Source organism: Barbatula barbatula (genome assembly GCF_947034865.1).
Source record: "Barbatula barbatula genome assembly, chromosome: 23".
In the NCBI taxonomy this organism is placed as follows: Eukaryota; Metazoa; Chordata; class Actinopteri; order Cypriniformes; family Nemacheilidae; genus Barbatula; species Barbatula barbatula.
This window is the reverse complement of record NC_136786.1, coordinates 721,036-742,862: the sequence shown is the minus strand read 5'-3', so window position 1 is coordinate 742,862 and position 21,827 is coordinate 721,036. Positions and strand designations below refer to the sequence as shown.

At 43.3% G+C, this 21,827-nt stretch overlaps 1 protein-coding gene across 1 annotated transcript in view; it reads right to left on the bottom strand.

Moving 5' to 3' along the window:
- LOC306912080 (receptor-type tyrosine-protein phosphatase mu-like) overlaps nt 1-21,827 on the bottom strand; it is an 89,273-nt gene that overhangs the window by 18,662 nt on the left and 48,784 nt on the right. The window contains exons 13-19 of the mRNA XM_079487949.1: nt 20,288-20,390; nt 7,906-8,057; nt 7,232-7,306; nt 6,972-6,998; nt 5,218-5,411; nt 2,090-2,177; nt 254-330 (exon numbers count right to left, since the gene is read on the bottom strand). Of these exons, the coding sequence (XP_079344075.1) occupies nt 254-330; nt 2,090-2,177; nt 5,218-5,411; nt 6,972-6,998; nt 7,232-7,306; nt 7,906-8,057; nt 20,288-20,390 (716 nt within the window). The remainder of the gene's footprint in view (nt 1-253; nt 331-2,089; nt 2,178-5,217; nt 5,412-6,971; nt 6,999-7,231; nt 7,307-7,905; nt 8,058-20,287; nt 20,391-21,827) is intronic.

Genomic DNA, 21,827 nt, shown 5'->3' with positions numbered 1-21,827 from the left:
TGTTTCTCCTACACAACAATCAGATCCTCAATAACAGAGCTGTAGTGTCTTCATCTACACTAAACTCGCATTACATCTGATCATACACACACAACCGGCTCAACCTGTGTGTGTGTGTGTGTGTGTGTGTGTGGGGTGTGAAAATTACATTCAGAATCAGCAGACAGTACGTCTGGATTAACTGTGTGTTGTGAGACGAGACACAAACACACTTATGTGTTTAATGCAAACCGTGTGTGTTGTGTGAACTTACATCCACATAATTAGCATTAATATAATCTGAGCTCTGCTCTCCCTCCACCGGCTGCAGACGGACACGTGAATGATCATCTGTAAAACACACAAATACACACATCAACATCAACATCACATCCTACACTTTTACCTTAAAGAAATGAATTGGATTGGATTCTCTGTCCGTCTCAGCTGAGAATGCAAACATCTGAAGAGCAAACCCTGATGTGATTTGAATGGGTTTGAGATGACAGGTGTGCTGTGGCTACTGCAGGAAGAATCAGACGGATTGGTCTCAGGATGCTCGGGTCTGTTAAAAGCGGCTTGGATTCCTTCTAGGAAGGTTCAATCATCTTGGAGCTCCTGGCGGCAGCGAACACTGATGAACTCGTTGAACTTGAAATGGCTTAGTGGCCTTTAAATAAATTCATCATGCAATATCTCTCTTTCTCACCTCATTTATGTGTTACTCTCCCCTTCGAGGACGTAACAATTGGAATCTCGTCGTCAAAAAAGGATTTAATAATTGAAGAGTTGGGATCCAAAATGTGTATTATGTTATCATGTTTTATTGTGTTTATTCAGTTTTTATGGCTTAAATCAAAACAAACCAAATGCTTTTGATTGATATTCATTGGAATACACAATAAATAAACTTTATTTTTTAAATGTTTTAGTTATCTCACTTTGGAACCAAACTCTTCAATTGTATTTGGATTATGGTTTGCGTTTGGCAAGGGCTTCATACTTTTTGGGAAAGGGGAGAAGAGATGATTTTGGGAATGGGAAGGACGCAATTATTAGCTTATTTAATTTTCATCATCTGTTGCTTTGCGTCGCATTGTTTAGTGTTAGGAAAATACAAATACGTCGATTGAATGAATTGATCATTGCTTGTTTTCTTCAGGAATAAACTGATGAGTTTTGGGGGATTGCTTGTCAATTGGTGGTCTTCCCAAATTTACAGGCATAAATACCTGGTCTTGGGTCAGCTGAAGACAGGGGTCTACATTAGTTAGGACTGGGGTGGTTTTGTTTCTTTAACAAGCTCTGATAGGTTCTTATTTGTAAATTTGAGATTTAGAACTTTTCGTGACGTGTAAAGTTTATTTCGTTTTGACCGACGGCATATTGCTTGCGGCATAATATGGCGAGTGTCGTTGAAGCTTTTGTTCAAGCTTCATGTAAGGAGTTACTTGATCCAATGACTAAAGAAGCAGCAAGGCGTCGCAGCCGTGACTCTTCGGCTTCAGGATGAAGACCCACCAGCAACATGAGCAGCTGAACTCAGATGAGACATCAAACTGGTGTCCTGACTCTCTGTGGTCATTTAAAACCCCAAATCCACCCATTCGCCTCTATACATCATCATGGCCTCCTAATCCTCCCTAGAAGTACTTATTGTCTCTGTCTCTTCTCCAGTAATAATCTGGTGTTGTGTGATGGGCGTTCAGGCGCAATATGTCTGCCGTTGCATCATCAGGTGGATGCTGCACATTGGTGGTGCTTGAGGAGACCCCCCCCCCTTCGATGTAAAGCACTTTGAGTACCCAGAAATGCGCTGTATAAATGTAACGAAGTATTATTAACTCTCTCTCTCTCTCTCTCTGATGTGATGTGACACGTCACTGCGCTCGTGGTGAACCCGGCCGCAAACACCCTGCGCTGTGATTGGCTGATTCCTCAAAGACACGTGCGTAGTGTCTGGTGGCTCTTGAGAACAATGTGAGGAGTTGAATGTTTGTCTTAAAGCAACATTCTGAAGAAACTTGCCATGAACGCATTTGAATAATTAGCATTGGTTCTTATGACCGCGCGCACACACACAGTCCTGACAAGCACTTTCTTTACGTACATGCAATGATGTTGCCGTAGCGATTCTTCATTCTGTTCTCATCTTTTTTGGCTGAGTCCCAGGGTGCCGCCTGACCTTCAAAGAAGCTCTGAGAGAAACACAGAAGACAAACATCACACCAATAAAATCACAACCAAGTTAGAGTAAAAAAAGAAATAAATGAATCTATTATTTATGTTCCTGGTTTAATCAAAGTTCAATACATATAATATGAAATATACATGATTTTAAGAAGACAGACACCTGTAATATATTGTATGTGTTCTTGTTGTTATCATGTTTCTGACAGAACTTCACTGATGTACTGAACCCAGTGCGGATTGTGTGTGTATGTCGACTGCAGGATTTACACACAATAAACCGAAAGAAAGAGAGAGAGAGAGAGAGAGAGAGAGAGACGCTGAATTATACCAGACAGCCCAAACAGAAAGTCATGAAATCTTTATTCTGTGTGTGAAGGACGCGGCAGAGATGCAATTACAGCAGATTATGAAAATAAAGCTCAACGCTGGCGGATTCTTTCTGCACTTTCACTCCCTCAGAAGTGTGACCGTCAGGTGTTCTACTCACACAATATGATGTGATTGGTGATGATGATCTTCATCCGAACACAAATGACTTCATCATCCGTCTCTTTGTGTCGTGATGACAGTAATAACTACACCTCTGACTGACGCTCACATCTTTTGATTGTGAGTTGATGGTTACGGTGAGGCGGAGCATGAATCATGTGAGATGTTTGTCAAGGAAATCATCTTTGGTTCTCCAGCTTCAGTTTTCTTTTAATTCACGAACGTGAAGTCGAGAGAACCTTCAGACTGAGATTATCAATCAAACTTTTCTCTCAGCTGGACAGGGAGTTTTACATTTTGCTGTGCGTCTGAATAGATGTCAAACACTCAGGTTTATCAGAAACACTTTTCACTGATTGACATGACAGAAGGAAAAGAGTTTGTGACGGACATTAAAGACACACAGCTGATCACATGACCTCCTCCAGACGTCTCTGGGATGCTGTGAAGGATTATGTAAAGAGACATTAAAGTGGTTCACCACCTCAGCACGCACGCACGGATCAGTCTGCATTTATATTTATGTCTTGTGACTGCAGCTCAAACACACAACAGCACACAGGACACAATGTGAAAGATGAGAAACTTTAGAGATGCTGAAATGAAAAATGAGTTTGTTTGATGGGGAAATAATCAGAGGGAATATAAATATGGTGCTGAATAAATGAGCTTCACAGCAGATTGAGACGGACGGAGACGCTGAGATTGCTGGCGGGGAGCTGCAGGCTCTTTCTGTCCCTCTAGGCCAAAGGCGGTGATTGGTTGATGCTCAAAACATCAGCCAATCAGATTCAAGAGTGCAATGATGAGCCCAAAGGTACGCCACCCTTTCTTAAAATCAAAGTGAAATGTGGATTCTTAAAGAAGCAGAACGTGACGCGTCAGAGCTTCAAAATAACATCAACAACAAACCTCAACGGTGTTAAAGAAAGAGAAGCAGATCCAGATCATACTGATGCCAAAAACACCTTCACACCCTCAGAAAGATGCCAAAACATGCAGGAATAGAGCCGGCAGAAGACCCTAACTCATACAGTCTCTCTCTCTCTCTCTCGCTGTATTCTTATGCATCCCAGCATGCTTCAGTCAGATCAGAGATGGAAAAACACTGGATTACTGCACATGTGTGATGTCAGGTGAAGAAGAGCATGTGTGAAATGTGGTCAAAGCCCCTATACTGTTCAAATACAGTTTTCATTTAATACGGCTCATTAAAATGAAAATTCTGCCTGATGTGAGCGACATTAAACTCTTGATGTGAACTGCATATATATATTTATATGTCATTAAACTACTGACTCAGCTCCGCCCCCTCACTTACTACACAGAGTGATGGTCATTTTCAGGAAAATGATGGTGATTCTCAACATGACCGATATTTTATAATTGATGAATGTTTTTGCTCTAAAATATTTGATTGGGTAGAAATTGGGTAGAGGGGGGCCTTACATAGTGTAATACAATAGAAAACCCCTGGTCTAAAGTGAGTGTGAATAAACTGCAGACTGTCAATCAGAACAGAACAGAGAAAAGCTTCATATGTTAGTATATTAAAAAACTGATTACATTACTGTAATTTGACTAAAATACCTTCAATGATGTAATCAACCTTCATGTGGGAATGAGGAACATCATCACAACGTCATCAACATGAACACCCTGTGTATCCTCTCTGCGCACATTACTAAATATATACTTTCAAATCCGGCGTAACTTCCACAGACTCGCAGCTAAATCTACTGGTGCTGAAGAATGATTGGTCAGTAGTGTTCTAAGGCGGAGCTTGACCATTAGCATCTAGCAAGCAACTACAACATCTTACATATATCCAGAAATGACTGCTTACCTCATTAATCTTTTCCCAAGTTAATGAATGGAATAACAAGAAGCATGAACGAGAGGAGAGATAAGGGAACATTTTAGTGTTCATGCTGACAGAAACACAGCAGCTCTTCACCGTCATTCAACAAGATCACGAGAGAAACACAGAATAACACAAGAAACTTCACATTGAAAGGGACGGGGGTGTGCGTCTCAACTCAAACTCGAATCAACGATCATCTTTATCCATAATGACTCGAGCCCTCCGGCCCGCCACAGACACATCTCAACTATTCAGATGCAGTGACCACACACACACAACGTGAGGATTGCCCAACAAATTGTGTGTTCAGACGTGTGACCCTGCTGTGGTGATGACACGAGCTCACAGTGAAAACTAATCCAGTTCACATGCAGTGAGATTCTGACGGGTGACCAAACGTGAAAACCAACACAACACATACAAGAATAATGAAGAGAAATCCTTCACTCGTCTGTCATTGTTTACTCTGCTCGTAGACAGAAAGATGACCTGAACTCATGAAAACTCATGACCTGAACAAGAGCTACAAAACACATCCAAGTGATTCAGTTTGTCATGTCCTTTTATACATACTGTTTATTCTATACGGAGTGAAATGTCAATCATTATTCTCTGTTTATGTTGTTTTTGTGAGATCCGAAAGAGAGAGGAGTAAACGATGACATCATCATTTATTTTCATTTTATACTCACCTCGTACTCTTCTTTAAAGCCGTATCCCTCGGCACACTTCATCTGCGTGATGTGCTGAAGAAGATCTGCCACGCGGATGGCCGGATGAAGCTGTCCCGTCTGATACGGCACGTCCGCCGCCTCTCGCTTCTTGTAGGAATGAGTGTGAGACTGAACCAGACTGCTGGTTTCACTGTTCATCGTGTGAGTCTCATCTAACGGGACAAAAACAAAGCGTGAGAACACAAGACGTCTGCAGCACACCGTAAAGAAATGGATGAATGAAAGACTTCCTAGATGAGAACGGAAGCGTCAGGCCACTCTACTCCGCACTTCCGCACTTCCGTCCGTACTGATCAACTACACACAAACTCTCTAGGTCACGTCAGAATGAGATGGAGCGGACGGTGAGATGGCGGATGAAGGGTTACGGAGGTGACGGGCATGGAAATGACGTGGCACCTTCACAACAGGGGTCGGGAGTAGCGGAGCCAAAACCAGAAGCCACCAGAGCTGAAGATGCGTGAGGGTGGGTGAGGGTGTCACATACTGCATGTATGAAGAGGGCGGCCACGGGGTGACGGCCATGCTAACTAATGACGGCACAGGTGGACGGGGAGGGCGGAATGCGACACAAGGCCATGCGAGAGAGGCGGCACGGTTTGAGGGGGGGAAGTAGATCCCACTGACAGTAACCCCCAGATCAATATAAAACACAGGGCTGATTGACAACTTACCATTAATGGGCACTTTTTAAGAGGTACGTAACCGGTTAAACGTGAAGAAAAACAGGGAGAGAAGGAAACAGGCTGTAAGCAACAAGATATTTGAAGCAAGAGCAGCTAACACATTAAGAGCGACTGTCTCTCTCTCTCTCTCTCTCTCTCTCTCTCAGCCGTCTCGTGACACCGGGCCAAATCGACTTCACAATCCTCACGTTTATGTAGCACACGCTTTTCACATTTCACCGCGTGCCAATTAAGATTTAAACACTGACTTGTTGGCAGAGTAAGAAAATGACCAACTCTACGAGTGTAGCCATAAAAACACATGATTTCTGAATGTGAAGTCAGTTCAGTGTTGAATCTTAAATGTGCACCATACACAATAAGCATTTCACTTAACAAACAGATTCTTTTCAATGTCACGCTACACGGAATAAGAACTCCGTTGTGTCTGAATCATTCTCTCAGTTAAGAGCCGTTCACAGCGAAGACGACGCTTACAAAACCTAAATAAATAAATAATGACTTTTCGGTGTGAAGGATCCTTACACCTTTACAGTCTTTAAAAAGTGAAATGTTGTCATTTATCTCTGCGCCCTTTGATTTAGTTTACGGTTTAGAGCGATTGAGAGAGAATGGACGGGGAAGAATACTTCTGGACATGTCCGATCATCACTGTATGTAGGTATTTGTTTGAAGACCCTCACGCCCTCTTCTCAGACACTGGTTACGCCCTGTGAACTTTCTCAAACTGACTGACTGCGCTTCTGTCTGTCTGCGGCACACTCTCTCTCCCCCCTCATCCGGTCCACATCATCTGTCCATGCACATGAGAGGTCACAGACAGACGTGACGTCACACGCACCACACGCAATGCGGATGGGATGGGCGGAAGCTTCGGTCGGGGGGTTTAAACCCTCGGATCTCACAGAGAAGAGTCAAGCAGGCAGGTATGAATGAGCGTCTTTTACCTCCGTCTGTCTGTCATCCACACCAAACAAACTCAACACTCTGTGTGATGTGTGCAAACACAAACGAGAGGTTTCTCACCTAAGATTGCAGTCGGCACAAAGGGGTCTGCCAGCGGCCCAAAGACGACAGGTTTACAGAAGAGAGGAGAAGACAAAGAAGAAGGCTTTTCATTACACACAAACACATGAGACACACGTCTGTGTGCTGTTAGTCAAGAAGAAAGAGTACACGTTAACAAACAAAAGAGAAAGTTAACAGCTCGTGGGGTCTTCAGTGTAAGTCATGCAGATGTGATGGTCGGAAAGCCAGCAGGAAGTGATGGACACCTTGAGCTTTACCTGGGTAATAGGAGTTTGGCACGGAGGTGGTCAGCGTGTTAGTCTTCATGGTAAAGGAGGACGGCGAGGAAACAGCTTTTAGCCAAAACAAAAAGAGCAGGAAACAAAAATGAGCAGACGAAGAAAGAGAAGCATTCAGAGAGTTTACGCCTGTATATTATTATACTGAACATACATCAACACGTGAGGATGGCGATCATACGAATGTTTCAGAGCGACACACCAATACAACTGGATATTCAACTCAAACGCTCGTGTCTGTCGTGATGAAGTCATGCGTGTTTCGCGTGTCAATCAGAGCTGTCGAGAGGCAGACAGCAGGTCTCCGCTGAATGTGAAGAGCTGGTGTTTATTTATTTATTCCTGTTCAGCGGACACTTCACACACACTGACACATCAGTAGCATGATGTCGCACATCACACTGCACATTCTGTCATCCACACACACACACACACACACACACACATCCCTCTTTAGTTAAGACCCGCAGACGCTGACAGACACGTGATCTGATTGGTCCGGTTAAGAATGGGCGGGGCTCTCGAGATCTGCTGTGTCAGCGGACCGGAGGGTTATAACTGTCAATCACAGTCTGATGCACAGTTTTCTGTCCTTTAGTGTCACTGTAAGGATCAATCTATATATGACAGATTCCTGATGTGAGTAAACTTACGTCTTCCATTGAGATTGTGTGTGTCCATGAATGAAATGGCTTCATCACAGCTGGTGCCCTGTTCAGTGTAACTCTTATCCATTGAGTTCACCATCACTGTCATCTCCTGACGCGTGCTGCTCAACGTCTCCTTGCGCTTCTTTGCCAGTTTCCTGTATAATAACACAAACTCATCATTTTATATGACCTGTTTATTAAAGCAATACACCACAAAGAGTATGTGCTATATAAACATACAGTATTTATACTTTACACTCTTCAAAAGAAAGGTGCTTCACAGCGATGCCATAGAAGAGCCATGTTGGGTTAACCATTCAAGAACCATTCAGTCAAGGGCTCTTTAAAGAAACATTTTTATAATCTGAAGATCCTTTTTTGAAACAGTTGTTAAAGGTTCTTTATGGCACCAAAATGTCCCTCTGTGGCATCGAAGAACCTTTTTTTGTACATAAACAAACATATCATCACGGTTGGATGGAAACCTCATATCTCCATTTTTTATGATTGGTCACTCTTCTTGTTTGTCTGTGTGTTTTGTGAATATTTAACCAATGAAAAGTATTGAAGGGAGCAATAAAAAACAGAAAAAAACAGTGTTAAAAAAGAATTGATATATAACAGATTGCATTGCATTTCATAAATCATATTTCCATTCATCATTTTCATTCTTAAGATCATTAAATGCACAACTTCATCGCATGCGGTTTGTGGAAGAGACGGGTGAGATTTCACGTGAGAGGAGGAAAGACCAGAGATACCTGTGACTCTCTGACTAATGTTCACTCCAGAGAGATGCTGTCGGAATGAACAGAAAGTGACTCTAGTGTCCCCAGAGAGATGCTGATGAACTGCACACACACACACACAGTTCTGCGTCTTGCCTCGGGCAGCGCGACGCTTCAGTGAGACACCTGAGATATGGACTGTGGAAACAGCTGCTCACAGACCTGTCTCACCATCTTCAACATTAATTACAGGAGCGTGTGAGACAGGATCTGCTGTCTTCATTCATCATGTGAGAGAATGATGCAACATAACTACAACACATCTCTACTGAACAACAGCACTGGAACATATCCTTAATCTCTCAATGATCAATCAGATTCACAGGAAACTTTTCCTTGAGTCTCAGATATTTCTCCTAAAACAATTCCTCTGCCATTATAGTCAATATTCTTGAAGATCTCAATATGAACTCAAACATCTCTCATCAAATCAACTTGAATCCAAATGATTTCACGTCTACAATCTACATTTATTTTTGTCAAATCTCGGTCCAGTGCAGGGTCGACACAAGCTTCATAAATCTCCGATCAATCCACCTGAACCCACAGCTTCACTAATGCATCAATAGAAGCTTTAATGCAGAAAACTCCCCAGAGCGTTCAACCTCTCCTGTTTTGTATTTTACTTCCAGCTCTTCTCTCTCTCTCTCTCTCTCTCTCTCTGTCTCGGTTCAGGGTCTCAGGGGTCTGCCGGCGGGGAGATCGTATCTTTAATGGAACCCTCAGCAGCGAGTGGATAGATCCCACCCAGCATTAAGTGGTCTAAAACAGAGCCCGGTTGCTCGGCCAAACCTTCTGCACATTAAACATAAATAAATGAGAGTCGGTCCATTTCTGTGTGTGGTGTGTTTCACTGCTGAAGGTCACGGCAATCGCAGCTTTTACAAATGGAAAAAAGATGGATGCTTGCCATCGCTCCGCAAGGGCTTTTAGGTGCACGCACGCACACACACACAGTTCACATCACAGAAATTCCCATCATAGAAACCAAGATATTTCCAGGTAAATTACAGTAATATTACAGGTAATCACTCACACTCACGGTTACTTCACTTTTACTATAATAAAATCATGGTCACATTTCCTTTCGCTGAACCCTGAAAAACCACTCAAAGTGTTTTCATGAACGACATCATCAGATTATTCACATAAACGACTTCTATATATATATATATATAATGTGAATATGTAATAATTGATTCATGAGATAAATCTTTTTTTACATTTTTTGTAATGTTGTGATTCATCCGAGAGCTGGCAGGTTCGGCTCTGAACTTTTAAGGAGAAAATAAATAAACGGGAAGAATGTGTTGCAGCAGAAATCATTTGATGCTGATGTCATGATGGCAATATTTGTCATGTGACATTTCTCAAGGTCCAGTTACATCAGCTCAGATCTGCTGACCGAATCTCAACCAAACACAAAACTACACCCACAGCCCACAACTACCGTCCATCAGCTTCATGCTCTTATTCTTTCACTGTTTATTCTCATTTACTTACATAATATTCTATAGATTGTCTTACTGCACATCATATATGGTTTACACTCTATATTTTCTTTATTTAAGCCTCAAGTTTATTCTAAAAGTTCAACATTATAATTAAATATATATAGATGATCATAACGCCCAGGTGTTCTTTCTTCTGTACAATACTGAGATTTAAAGCACAGCGATCAGATTCCAGCTTTATCTTCACAATTCTTCAAATCTACCAGAAAGAACACTTCAAAGATCTCCCTTCACAGCCGCACACGTCGAGGAGTAAAACGTACCGTTCTTGTCATCTTATAAATTGGCCGCTCATATTTGCACAGATTTGTGTCCGACCTGTCGTTCACTTCAAAACAAATGAACGTGTGCAGACGCTCAGGAGATGACAGCGGGAGAGACTGATGTTACACACTCGGGTTAAAGAACACTGATCAAACAAAAAGAATCCAGAATGATTGTGCATCCCGCTGACACAAAACAGAAGCGGAATTAAACTCTGAGGGATATAATTGTGTTTCTCTGTGTCTGTATAATGATTTAAAGGGAAAAAGCCGCAGGTGACCCTTGAACTCGCCCAGCGTGACCCGTGTTAATCGACGACCCCGAGCGAACGAATCTCTCCCGCAGCAAGTGACTCTGAATCAATCTTGTTTATTCGGTTCTGGTCCATATGGTGAGCGGCACCCCCGCTGCTGTTCAACACCCCACAGGAAGCTAATCACTTAACTGTTTCCTTCACACGCACACATACGATTCACCGTCTGCGGAGATAAACTGAGAACACTGTCAGAACAGTGATTTAAAGATCTTGTGTTTACACACACACACAATCATTATCACTAACTACAACTATTAAAGCATTTCTGTGAAGTCTATCAAATATTATAAGAAAAACTTCAACTAAACATCAGTTAGAAATGCTGCCTTGACAATGAACTGAAATGACTAAAAAGTCAAATAATAAAAGAATATATACAAATATAGCTAATTGAAAATATGACAATATTCTTAATCTGGTTCTGTAATAAGTGTATATGAAATATGGGCGACATCAACTCTATTCTCACAAGTAAACACACTTTATTGACACTACACTTATTGTGAACTCTTAACACAACATGTACACTTGGAAGTCATTTGGATAAAAGCATCTGCTGAATGAATAAACGTAAAGAAGTGAATCAATAAAACCAGTGTAATCCAGATCAGACTGGTTCATTTCTCACTAGTGTAAAAGTGAAGTTGATCTTTCCTGGAAACATCCACCCCAAACCTCCTCAACCCTACGGCTGAAAATGACAAGCGACAGATCGGCGGCAGAGTCGCGGTTATCAATCCTGACACAGGAAGTTGATGCTGAGTGAGCAGCTGAGAGGAAACGCATCACTTCAGATGAGCGAGCGAGAGAGAGAGAGAGAGAGAGAGTCACAGCTTCACAGACGTCTGCATGAGGTCTCACTGCTGCGCTCTTCATTTCACAGAAAATCTCACAAAAACAAGTCCAGCTCAGAGAAAAACACACATTTCACTTGACATGAGACAAGAGAAGCCTAATTGAGGATCTCCTAAGCCCAATAATACATCAAGATGTGTTACTGTACACTACACACATAGCACTGTATATAATGTATACTGCAAATGTTTCATATATGAGCTGGCGGGTGAGATTCACTCTTACACATCACAGAAACTCTTTGATGAAAACAGTGTTCGTATCCATGAACTCCATGAATAATCATTTTCTAAAGATACCTTGAAGCTTCGGTTTAGTGAAAGTTTGAGTGGTAAAGTTTGAGAACACAATCTCTGTACTATCTTTTCATGGAAATAGCCTCCAACCATGTCAGGACAGCAGAAAGTGAAACAGCAAGTACACACTAACCTTCCCGTGGTGTTTTCTCTCAACACACAGCGGTGATTCAGCGAGCATGCATATCTAATGCCGGTGGGCTACTTTAGTCACCGTCCCAACAGACCCGTCCATTTCTCTTTTTTTTTATTTCATTTCTTCAAAAGCAATCCGCCTGTAAACACATCTATCTGAAGTTGAACCTGCACCCCTGCAGACAGAGCGGACGTGCGCTCGTGGAGCCGCTAAAAGGCTCTTTTAAACACAAGTAAGTTTCTGTGTTTTTCTGAGAGAGAGAGACATAAATAAAAGCCCCTGCCGAGCTCGGCGCGGTCGGGAGCGCTGATGGCTTCAGCCCCTGGAGAGACGAGTGCCAGATGTACCCTTGAGCGCCGCTCTCCATCCGCACATCCCACCCATTACACACAGAAAACACATTTACAGAGAGAAATCTGTGTGTTTGCTCCGGCCGACACCTCACACAGAATATTGAGCTCTGGAGTCACTTATTCTACTTACAATGAAACCAATCTAGAGTAGCCTAAATAGCCACCAAGCGACCAAAAGCAATGTGCTTGAAATTCACTTATTCTTGCAATTTATTAGCATCAACAGAAACTAAAATCTATGGTATAGATGTACAGTAGAAGTGGCCAAAAGTGATGTCTGGAGGTCCTATTTCTACAACATTTGACCGATAAGATTCAATTAAAACTAAACACTAAACACATTAAAACTAAACCACTATAAAGATTATGAACTTTTTGGTACAAAACAAATAAAACACTAAACTATAGCTACTTATTAAAAAATCAATGATTTGACAAAAAGCGTGTGAGAGAATATGACTTTTATTCTAATATTCTAACAAAAATAATCAGTGTAAATAAATCAAACACTGAATTTGATCAGTTGTGAATAGCTTGTTTTTGTTTTATTGTCATACTACCTGACTCGTGTTTTGTGTCATTTTTGCCAAACCCTTTCAACTACGACACGACATGCATCTGAATAAAGAGTCAAGTTTTCTAACGTTACGCATCACTTTTGACCAGGACTGTATGTGGTCTCATGCAGAATAAAAGCAACTGAATCCCTGTTCACTTGGTTTGAAGAGTTTCATATAAACACACGTGATGTGTTGTATTAGTATGTGTGAGTGGTGATGTTCTAGACTCATTGATATGAGCAGTGAAGCTTTACATGAGCTGTCAGCGGCTCATCAAATGCATTTCCCCGCAGATACAGAGGTCACCTGCACATTTCCTCTGACATCCAGACATGTGACAAGCTCCCAGCATGCACCGCTTTCACACCAACACATCTGCATACTAAAAAACAACACGCTTCTCCAAAACTGTTCCATCATTTCACAATAAGATCTGGTGAATTTAAATGACAGCTTTGACTTCTCGCCACAACAATAAACCTAATAAAGAGAGAAATGTAATCAGAGATGATGTGGTATGAAGGATCATATGATGTGAAGAATATCAAGATGTAATAAGTTGACGGTTTAATGAAAGCGTCTGTTCTCACATCAGTACCACCAACTGACATCCATTCAACAGACTCACTGAAATCACTCGCGTTCACTCCACAACACAAGAATCAGAAATGATTTAACAAACAATCACACACGGACGGAACAGATCTGACCTCTGACCCTCATCTTCTGTTTGAGTGATCCTTCACGTCACCTGACAGTGTTAACAGAACAACAGACGTCCATCTGTCTCACTCACTTCATGGAAACACTGATGTAGTTTCAGACTCGTGATATTTGTGCTTTATAAGTCACATTTCCTCTGGGAAGAGGATGTTAAATGTGCAGGTGTGTTTGATGCACTCATTAATAATGTTTAATCAGAGTGTAATTGAATTATCGAGTCATTCTCAAAACGTCTGCTACCTCATCTCATGTCATTACTATCTCCTGTAAACAGCCGTCTGATTGGTGGATCACAGCGTTACCCTATTATCTGCATCAGAGGGCGAAGTCGGGCGTCTCGCCCTGAGACCACAGAGAAAATGTCTCTCTCTCTCTCTGTCTCTCTCTCTCTCGCCTCTCTCTCTCTCTCTTCCTCCACAGCGCAGAATCTGTCAGCCGAGACAAATGCTCGCCCTCTTGTTGCAATTAATTTGTTTCTTGTTCTGCGTGAGGCCTCAGTGAAGGATTTAATTAAGCGCTCCTGCTCTGTAGATTGCCCCAGTTAAACCAGCCACAGAGAGAGAGAGTCGTGTTTTAGTATGATGGTTTATGTGAAGTCTTTACATGAGCTCCGTCTCTGCTGACATGATGACAAACTGGCCTGTCTTCACTTTTACATTCACAACAAATCTGCTCAGTGCTCTCTTATTTAACATGACTCACATTCTTTATTGTACTACAAAATACATTCAAGCACTTTACAAATATTGAGGTTTCCTCACCGAATATTTGCTCCTTTTTTCTTTCTAGTTTTATCCACAATTACAACTTCTATAGTTATAATCATGACAAGAACCAGGATTTATGTTCAGTGTTTCGTGCTCGCTCGCTCACTCACTCACTCTGTTGCTCACTCACTCACTCACTCACTCTGTTGCTCACTCAATCACTGACTCACTCACTCACTCTGTCGCTCGCTCACTCACTCACTCACTCACTCACTCACTCACTCACTCGCTCACTCTGTTGCTCACTCACTGACTCACTCACTCTGTTGCTCACTCACTCAGTCTGTCGCTCACTCACTCACTCACTCACTCACTCACTCACTCTGTTGCTCACTCACTCAGTCTGTCGCTCACTCACTCGCTCACTCACTCACTCACTCACTCACTCGCTCACTCTGTTGCTCACTCACTGACTCACTCACTCACTCACTCACTCACTCACTCACTCACTCACTCACTCGCTCACTCTGTTGCTCACTCACTCACTCACTCACTCACTGACTCACTCACTCTGTTGCTCACTCAATCACTCACTCACTCACTCACTCTGTTGCTCACTCAATCACTGACTCACTCACTCACTCTGTCGCTCGCTCACTCACTCACTCACTCACTCACTCTGTTGCTCACTCACTCACTCACTCACTCACTCGCTCACTCTGTTGCTCACTCACTCACTCACTCACTCACTCACTCACTCACTCACTCACTCACTCACTCACTCACTCACTCACTCACTCGCTCACTCTGTTGCTCACTCACTGACTCACTCACTCACTCACTCACTCACTCACTCGCTCACTCACTCACTCACTCACTCGCTCACTCTGTTGCTCACTCACTCACTCACTCACTCACTCACTCACTCACTCACTCACTCGCTCACTCTGTTGCTCACTCACTGACTCACTCACTCTGTTGCTCACTCACTCAGTCTGTCGCTCACTCACTCACTCACTCACTCACTCACTCTGTTGCTCACTCACTCAGTCTGTCGCTCACTCACTCGCTCACTCACTCACTCACTCACTCACTCACTCTGTTGCTCACTCACTCACTCACTCACTCACTCACTCACTCTGTTGCTCACTCAATCACTGACTCACTCACTCACTCTGTCGCTCGCTCACTCACTCACTCACTCACTCGCTCACTCTGTTGCTCACTCACTGACTCACTCACTCACTCACTCACTCACTCACTCACTCACTCGCTCACTCTGTTGCTCACTCACTCACTCACTCACTCACTGACTCACTCACTCTGTTGCTCACTCAATCAGTCTGTCGCTCACTCACTCACTCACTCACTCACTCACTCTGTTGCTCACTCACTCAGTCTGTCGCTCACATTTCCTCTGGGAAGAGGATGTTAAATGTGCAGGTGTGTTTGATGCACTCATTAATAATGTTTAATCAGAGTGTAATTGAATTATCGAGTCATTCTCAAAACGTCTGCTACCTCATCTCATGTCATTACTATCTCCTGTAAACAGCCGTCTGATTGGTGGATCACAGCGTTACCCTATTATCTGCATCAGAGGGCGAAGTCGGGCGTCTCGCCCTGAGACCACAGAGAAAATGTCTCTCTCTCTCTCTCTCTCTGTCTCTCTCTCTCTCGCGCTCTCTCTCTCTCCTTCCTCCACAGCGCAGAATCTGTCAGCCGAGACAAATGCTCGCCCTCTTGTTGCAATTAATTTGTTTCTTGTTCTGCGTGAGGCCTCAGTGAAGGATTTAATTAAGCGCTCCTGCTCTGTAGATTGCCCCAGTTAAACCAGCCACAGAGAGAGAGAGTCGTGTTTTAGTATGATGGTTTATGTGAAGTCTTTACATGAGCTCCGTCTCTGCTGACATGATGACAAACTGGCCTGTCTTCACTTTTACATTCACAACAAATCTGCTCAGTGCTCTCTTATTTAACATGACTCACATTCTTTATTGTACTACAAAATACATTCAAGCACTTTACAAATATTGAGGTTTCCTCACCGAATATTTGCTCCTTTTTTCTTTCTAGTTTTATCCACAATTACAACTTCTATAGTTATAATCATGACAAGAACCAGGATTTATGTTCAGTGTTTCGTGCTCGCTCGCTCACTCACTCACTCTGTTGCTCACTCACTCACTCACTCACTCTGTTGCTCACTCAATCACTGACTCACTCACTCACTCTGTCGCTCGCTCACTCACTCACTCACTCACTCACTCACTCACTCGCTCACTCTGTTGCTCACTCACTGACTCACTCACTCTGTTGCTCACTCACTCAGTCTGTCGCTCACTCACTCACTCACTCACTCACTCACTCACTCACTCACTCTGTTGCTCACTCACTCAGTCTGTCGCTCACTCACTCGCTCACTCACTCACTCACTCACTCACTCACTCACTCACTCACTCACTCACTCTGTTGCTCACTCACTCACTCACTCACTCACTCACTCACTCTGTTGCTCACTCAATCACTGACTCACTCACTCACTCTGTCGCTCGCTCACTCACTCACTCACTCACTCGCTCACTCTGTTGCTCACTCACTGACTCACTCACTCACTCACTCACTCACTCACTCACTCACTCACTCACTCACTCACTCGCTCACTCTGTTGCTCACTCACTCACTCACTCACTCACTGACTCACTCACTCTGTTGCTCACTCAATCACTGACTCACTCACTCACTCTGTCGCTCGCTCACTCACTCACTCACTCACTCACTCACTCACTCACTCACTCACTCTGTTGCTCACTCACTCACTCACTCACTCACTCTGTTGCTCACTCAATCACTGACTCACTCACTCACTCTGTCGCTCGCTCACTCACTCACTCACTCGCTCACTCTGTTGCTCACTCACTGACTCACTCACTCTGTTGCTCACTCACTCAGTCTGTCGCTCACTCACTCACTCACTCACTCACTCGCTCACTCTGTTGCTCACTCACTCAGTCTGTCGCTCACTCACTCACTCACTCACTCACTCACTCGCTCACTCGCTCACTCTGTTGCTCACTCACTCACTCACTCACTCACTGACTCACTCACTCTGTTGCTCACTCAATCACTGACTCACTCACTCACTCTGTCGCTCGCTCACTCACTCACTCACTCACTCACTCACTCACTCACTCACTCACTCACTCACTCTGTTGCTCACTCACTCACTCACTCACTCACTCACTCACTCACTCACTCTGTTGCTCACTCAATCACTGACTCACTCACTCACTCTGTCGCTCGCTCACTCACTCACTCACTCGCTCACTCTGTTGCTCACTCACTGACTCAGTCACTCTGTTGCTCACTCACTCAGTCTGTCGCTCACTCACTCACTCACTCACTCACTCACTCACTCACTCACTCACTCACTCACTCGCTCACTCTGTTGCTCACTCACTCACTCACTCACTCACTCACTCACTGACTCACTCACTCTGTTGCTCACTCACTCACTCACTCACTCACTCGCTCACTCTGTTGCTCACTCACTGACTCACTCACTCTGTTGCTCACTCACTCACTCAGTCTGTCGCTCACTCACTCACTCACTCACTCACTCACTCACTCACTCGCTCACTCTGTTGCTCACTCACTCACTGACTCACTCACTCTGTTGCTCACTCAATCACTGACTCACTCACTCACTCTGTCGCTCGCTCACTCACTCACTCACTCACTCACTCACTCTGTTGCTCACTCACTCACTCTGTTGCTCACTCAATCACTGACTCACTCACTCACTCTGTCGCTCGCTCACTCACTCACTCACTCGCTCACTCTGTTGCTCACTCACTGACTCACTCACTCTGTTGCTCACTCACTCAGTCTGTCGCTCACTCACTCACTCACTCACTCACTCACTCGCTCACTCTGTTGCTCACTCACTCAGTCTGTCGCTCACTCACTCACTCACTCACTCACTCACTCGCTCACTCGCTCACTCTGTTGCTCACTCACTCACTGACTCACTCACTCTGTTGCTCACTCAATCACTGACTCACTCACTCACTCTGTCGCTCGCTCACTCACTCACTCACTCACTCTGTTGCTCACTCACTCACTCACTCACTCACTCACTCTGTTGCTCACTCAATCACTGACTCACTCACTCACTCTGTCGCTCGCTCACTCACTCACTCACTCGCTCACTCTGTTGCTCACTCACTGACTCAGTCACTCTGTTGCTCACTCACTCAGTCTGTCGCTCACTCACTCACTCACTCACTCACTCGCTCACTCTGTTGCTCACTCACTCACTCACTCACTCACTGACTCACTCACTCTGTTGCTCACTCACTCAGTCTGTCGCTCACTCACTGACTCACTACCTCACTCACTCACTCACTCACTCTGTTGCTCACTTACAAACTCACTACCTCACTCACTCACTCACTCACTCACTCACTCACTCACTCACTCACTCACTACCTCACTCACTCACTCACTCACTCACTCTGTTGCTCACTCACTCACTCACTCACTCACTCACTCACTCACTCACTCACTCACTCACTCACTCTGTTGCTCACTCACTCACTCACTCACTCACTCACTCACTCACTCACTCACTCACTCTGTTGCTCACTCACTCACTCACTCACTCTGTTGCTCACTCAATCACTGACTCACTCACTCACTCTGTCGCTCGCTCACTCACTCACTCACTCACTCACTCTGTTGCTCACTCACTCACTCACTCACTCACTCACTCACTCTGTTGCTCACTCACTCACTCACTCACTCACTCACTCACTCACTCACTCTGTTGCTCACTCACTCACTCACTCACTCACTCACTCACTCTGTTGCTCACTCACTCACTCACTCACTCACTCACTCACTCACTCACTCACTCACTCACTCACTCCTTGAATCTGTTTAAAGCTGCAATACATAACTTTTGTTTCTAAAAAATTTTTATCCAGTATTGACCAAGTAAACAATCAGTGTTCAAAAGTGATTCACATCAGTCAACTTATAATAATGGTTTATGTGTTGAGCTGTCCGGTCAAATTCTGCAGGAAGTGGTCAGTTTTTCTGGTGCTCAGTCGTGCACCTGGAGATCTAGTGTCCTGAAGAGATCAGCGTCATCAAACACATCTGAATCAACTGATCAAAGTCTTCAAGATAATATGACAACAAGAGAACATGCTGGGGTTCAGCTCTGCAGGACACTTGATCTATTGATTAGTTGATTTAGTGATTGAGGTGAAAGTTACGTCAGGCAGCTTTAAATGTGCTTAAGAATAAATCTGATGTTTGTCAGAGGTTTATTTCATCTGATTAACCATTTAACTCTTCATCAGATTCTCACACTTACAATCATTTCTGTGTTTGATTTCAACATCACGGTACATTTAAATGTTCATCATGTCACATCTCAAACAGTGCCAAGAGCCAATCGGATGGTCTGTGAGAGGAAGAGTGTGTGTGTGTGTGAGACATGATGAATTGACATGCAGCAATCAGACTCACATGCAGAAAAGAAGTGAGATATAAACATGTGCAGAACATAAAAGAAGACGTATATGAATGAAAGGACTGAAGTGAATATTTCTTCAACTCTAAGGGAATTTATCATTCATATATCAGCATATATCAGTAAAAAGTGTTTCGGTCCTCCCTTCAAACTCCAGAACCAAAGAGAGAATCATTACCACCATTCTTGTGTTTCACATCATCACTGGAGCTGACGCTCTGCAGTTTGACAGGAGGACGGAGGTCACTGGATTAGATTCATGCATGTGATATCAGAAGAGGCGAGAAAGACAGCACGGCAACTAGAGGTGTGCACAAAGTGTATTACTTACAGGTAGTAAGTGTAGGAGTAAGAGGATCTTCTGCTGAGCGGGTGGGACGGGTGGAGGGGGAGGGAATGAAATGGAAGGAAAGAAACGTAAAATATATTAATGTCTGAAAATATAGATAAATGAACAAAACCTGACATGGTGACACATGTGACCTCGAGCCCCGCGATGTGAGGCCGGGCTGTGGGCGGAGCCTGTGGGCAGGGCCGTGACAATAGACTATGATTACAGTCTCTGTATTTAATCTGAGGCTGTGTGAGATTATATTCTACATCGTGTTTGTGTTTAATGAATGATTTACACAAAAATGTGGAATGTTTATTGATATTAGAATACAGTCAAAAATAAATACAAAACAAGGCAAACTCATCAGACTGTATGTGCTTTTGTGTCAAACTGTGTCTTACTAAAATGACCACTATGGTTTAATTATATTAAAGGTGTTTTTCATACGGATAGATTATCATTGACCACAGTTTTACATGAAACCCAACAGTAAAGCAGTGGTTACTGTAGTAAAGCCGCGGTTTGTTTTCATGAGGTGTGAGAGGCGGTGTTAGATAAGAGAGACACAGAGAGAAGAAAAGACAGATTAGATCAGCTCCATCAGGCTAAGTGGTGAGTTTAGTGAAGTTTTTACAGCACTCAGACTTTATTACACGTCTATCTTCACAGTCGATTCAGTCTCTGCCTATAGATTTCATCAAATTACATTTAGATTTAACATGCCATGCCAAGGTCATTATGCTAAAAACTACTGGGCAATGCATACAAATGATGAGACGTAAAGCGTCTGGCGTGTCTAGTCAGCAGAATGAAGACATTCCTCTTCAAATGTTTGGCCATTCTCAAACTCAACAGCAAAATCAATCCAGACAAATACCCTTATTCTAGCGGCGTAATGACTCTCATTAAAAACATATTTACTTTACCCTGCCTTCAATTTACATCTGAAGGCCCGAAGAGAGAGAGATAGAGAGCTTTGGGTGAAACTCTATCAGAATATAAAGCAGAGCTCACAAACACCACTGAAGTGTTTTTGCACTGAATCCAATGTAAACTCGCCCGGAGCAACGTCCGGAAGAAAAAGAAGGCCTTTCATAAATTTTCTCTCTTATCTCTTGCTTTTCTTCTTATTCTGCTTGGGAAATATTTGCACTGTTTTCCTGTCTCCGGGTCTAAAGCGGAAGATTTCATCAGACAACACGAGAGCTTTTATCACTCGGATCAGATCAATTATTCCATCTTTAGTAATCAAAGGGACGGTGTGAAACACGCTGAACATTCATTTGACTTTCATGAACATTTCTGTACATAAACCCTTAAAGAGCCACTGATAAAAACATGATCCTTGAGAGAGAATTCACTGGACATCATTCACTAACAGATCGTGCCGTTTGATTTCATTCCATCATGTGATAGGTTAGATTGTCATGATCTCAGAATTAAACTCACACACACACACACACACACACACACACTCCTGTGAGTCATGTTCAGTGAATCCTCTCTCACTCTCTCTTACCGTTTCTTCATGACCAGC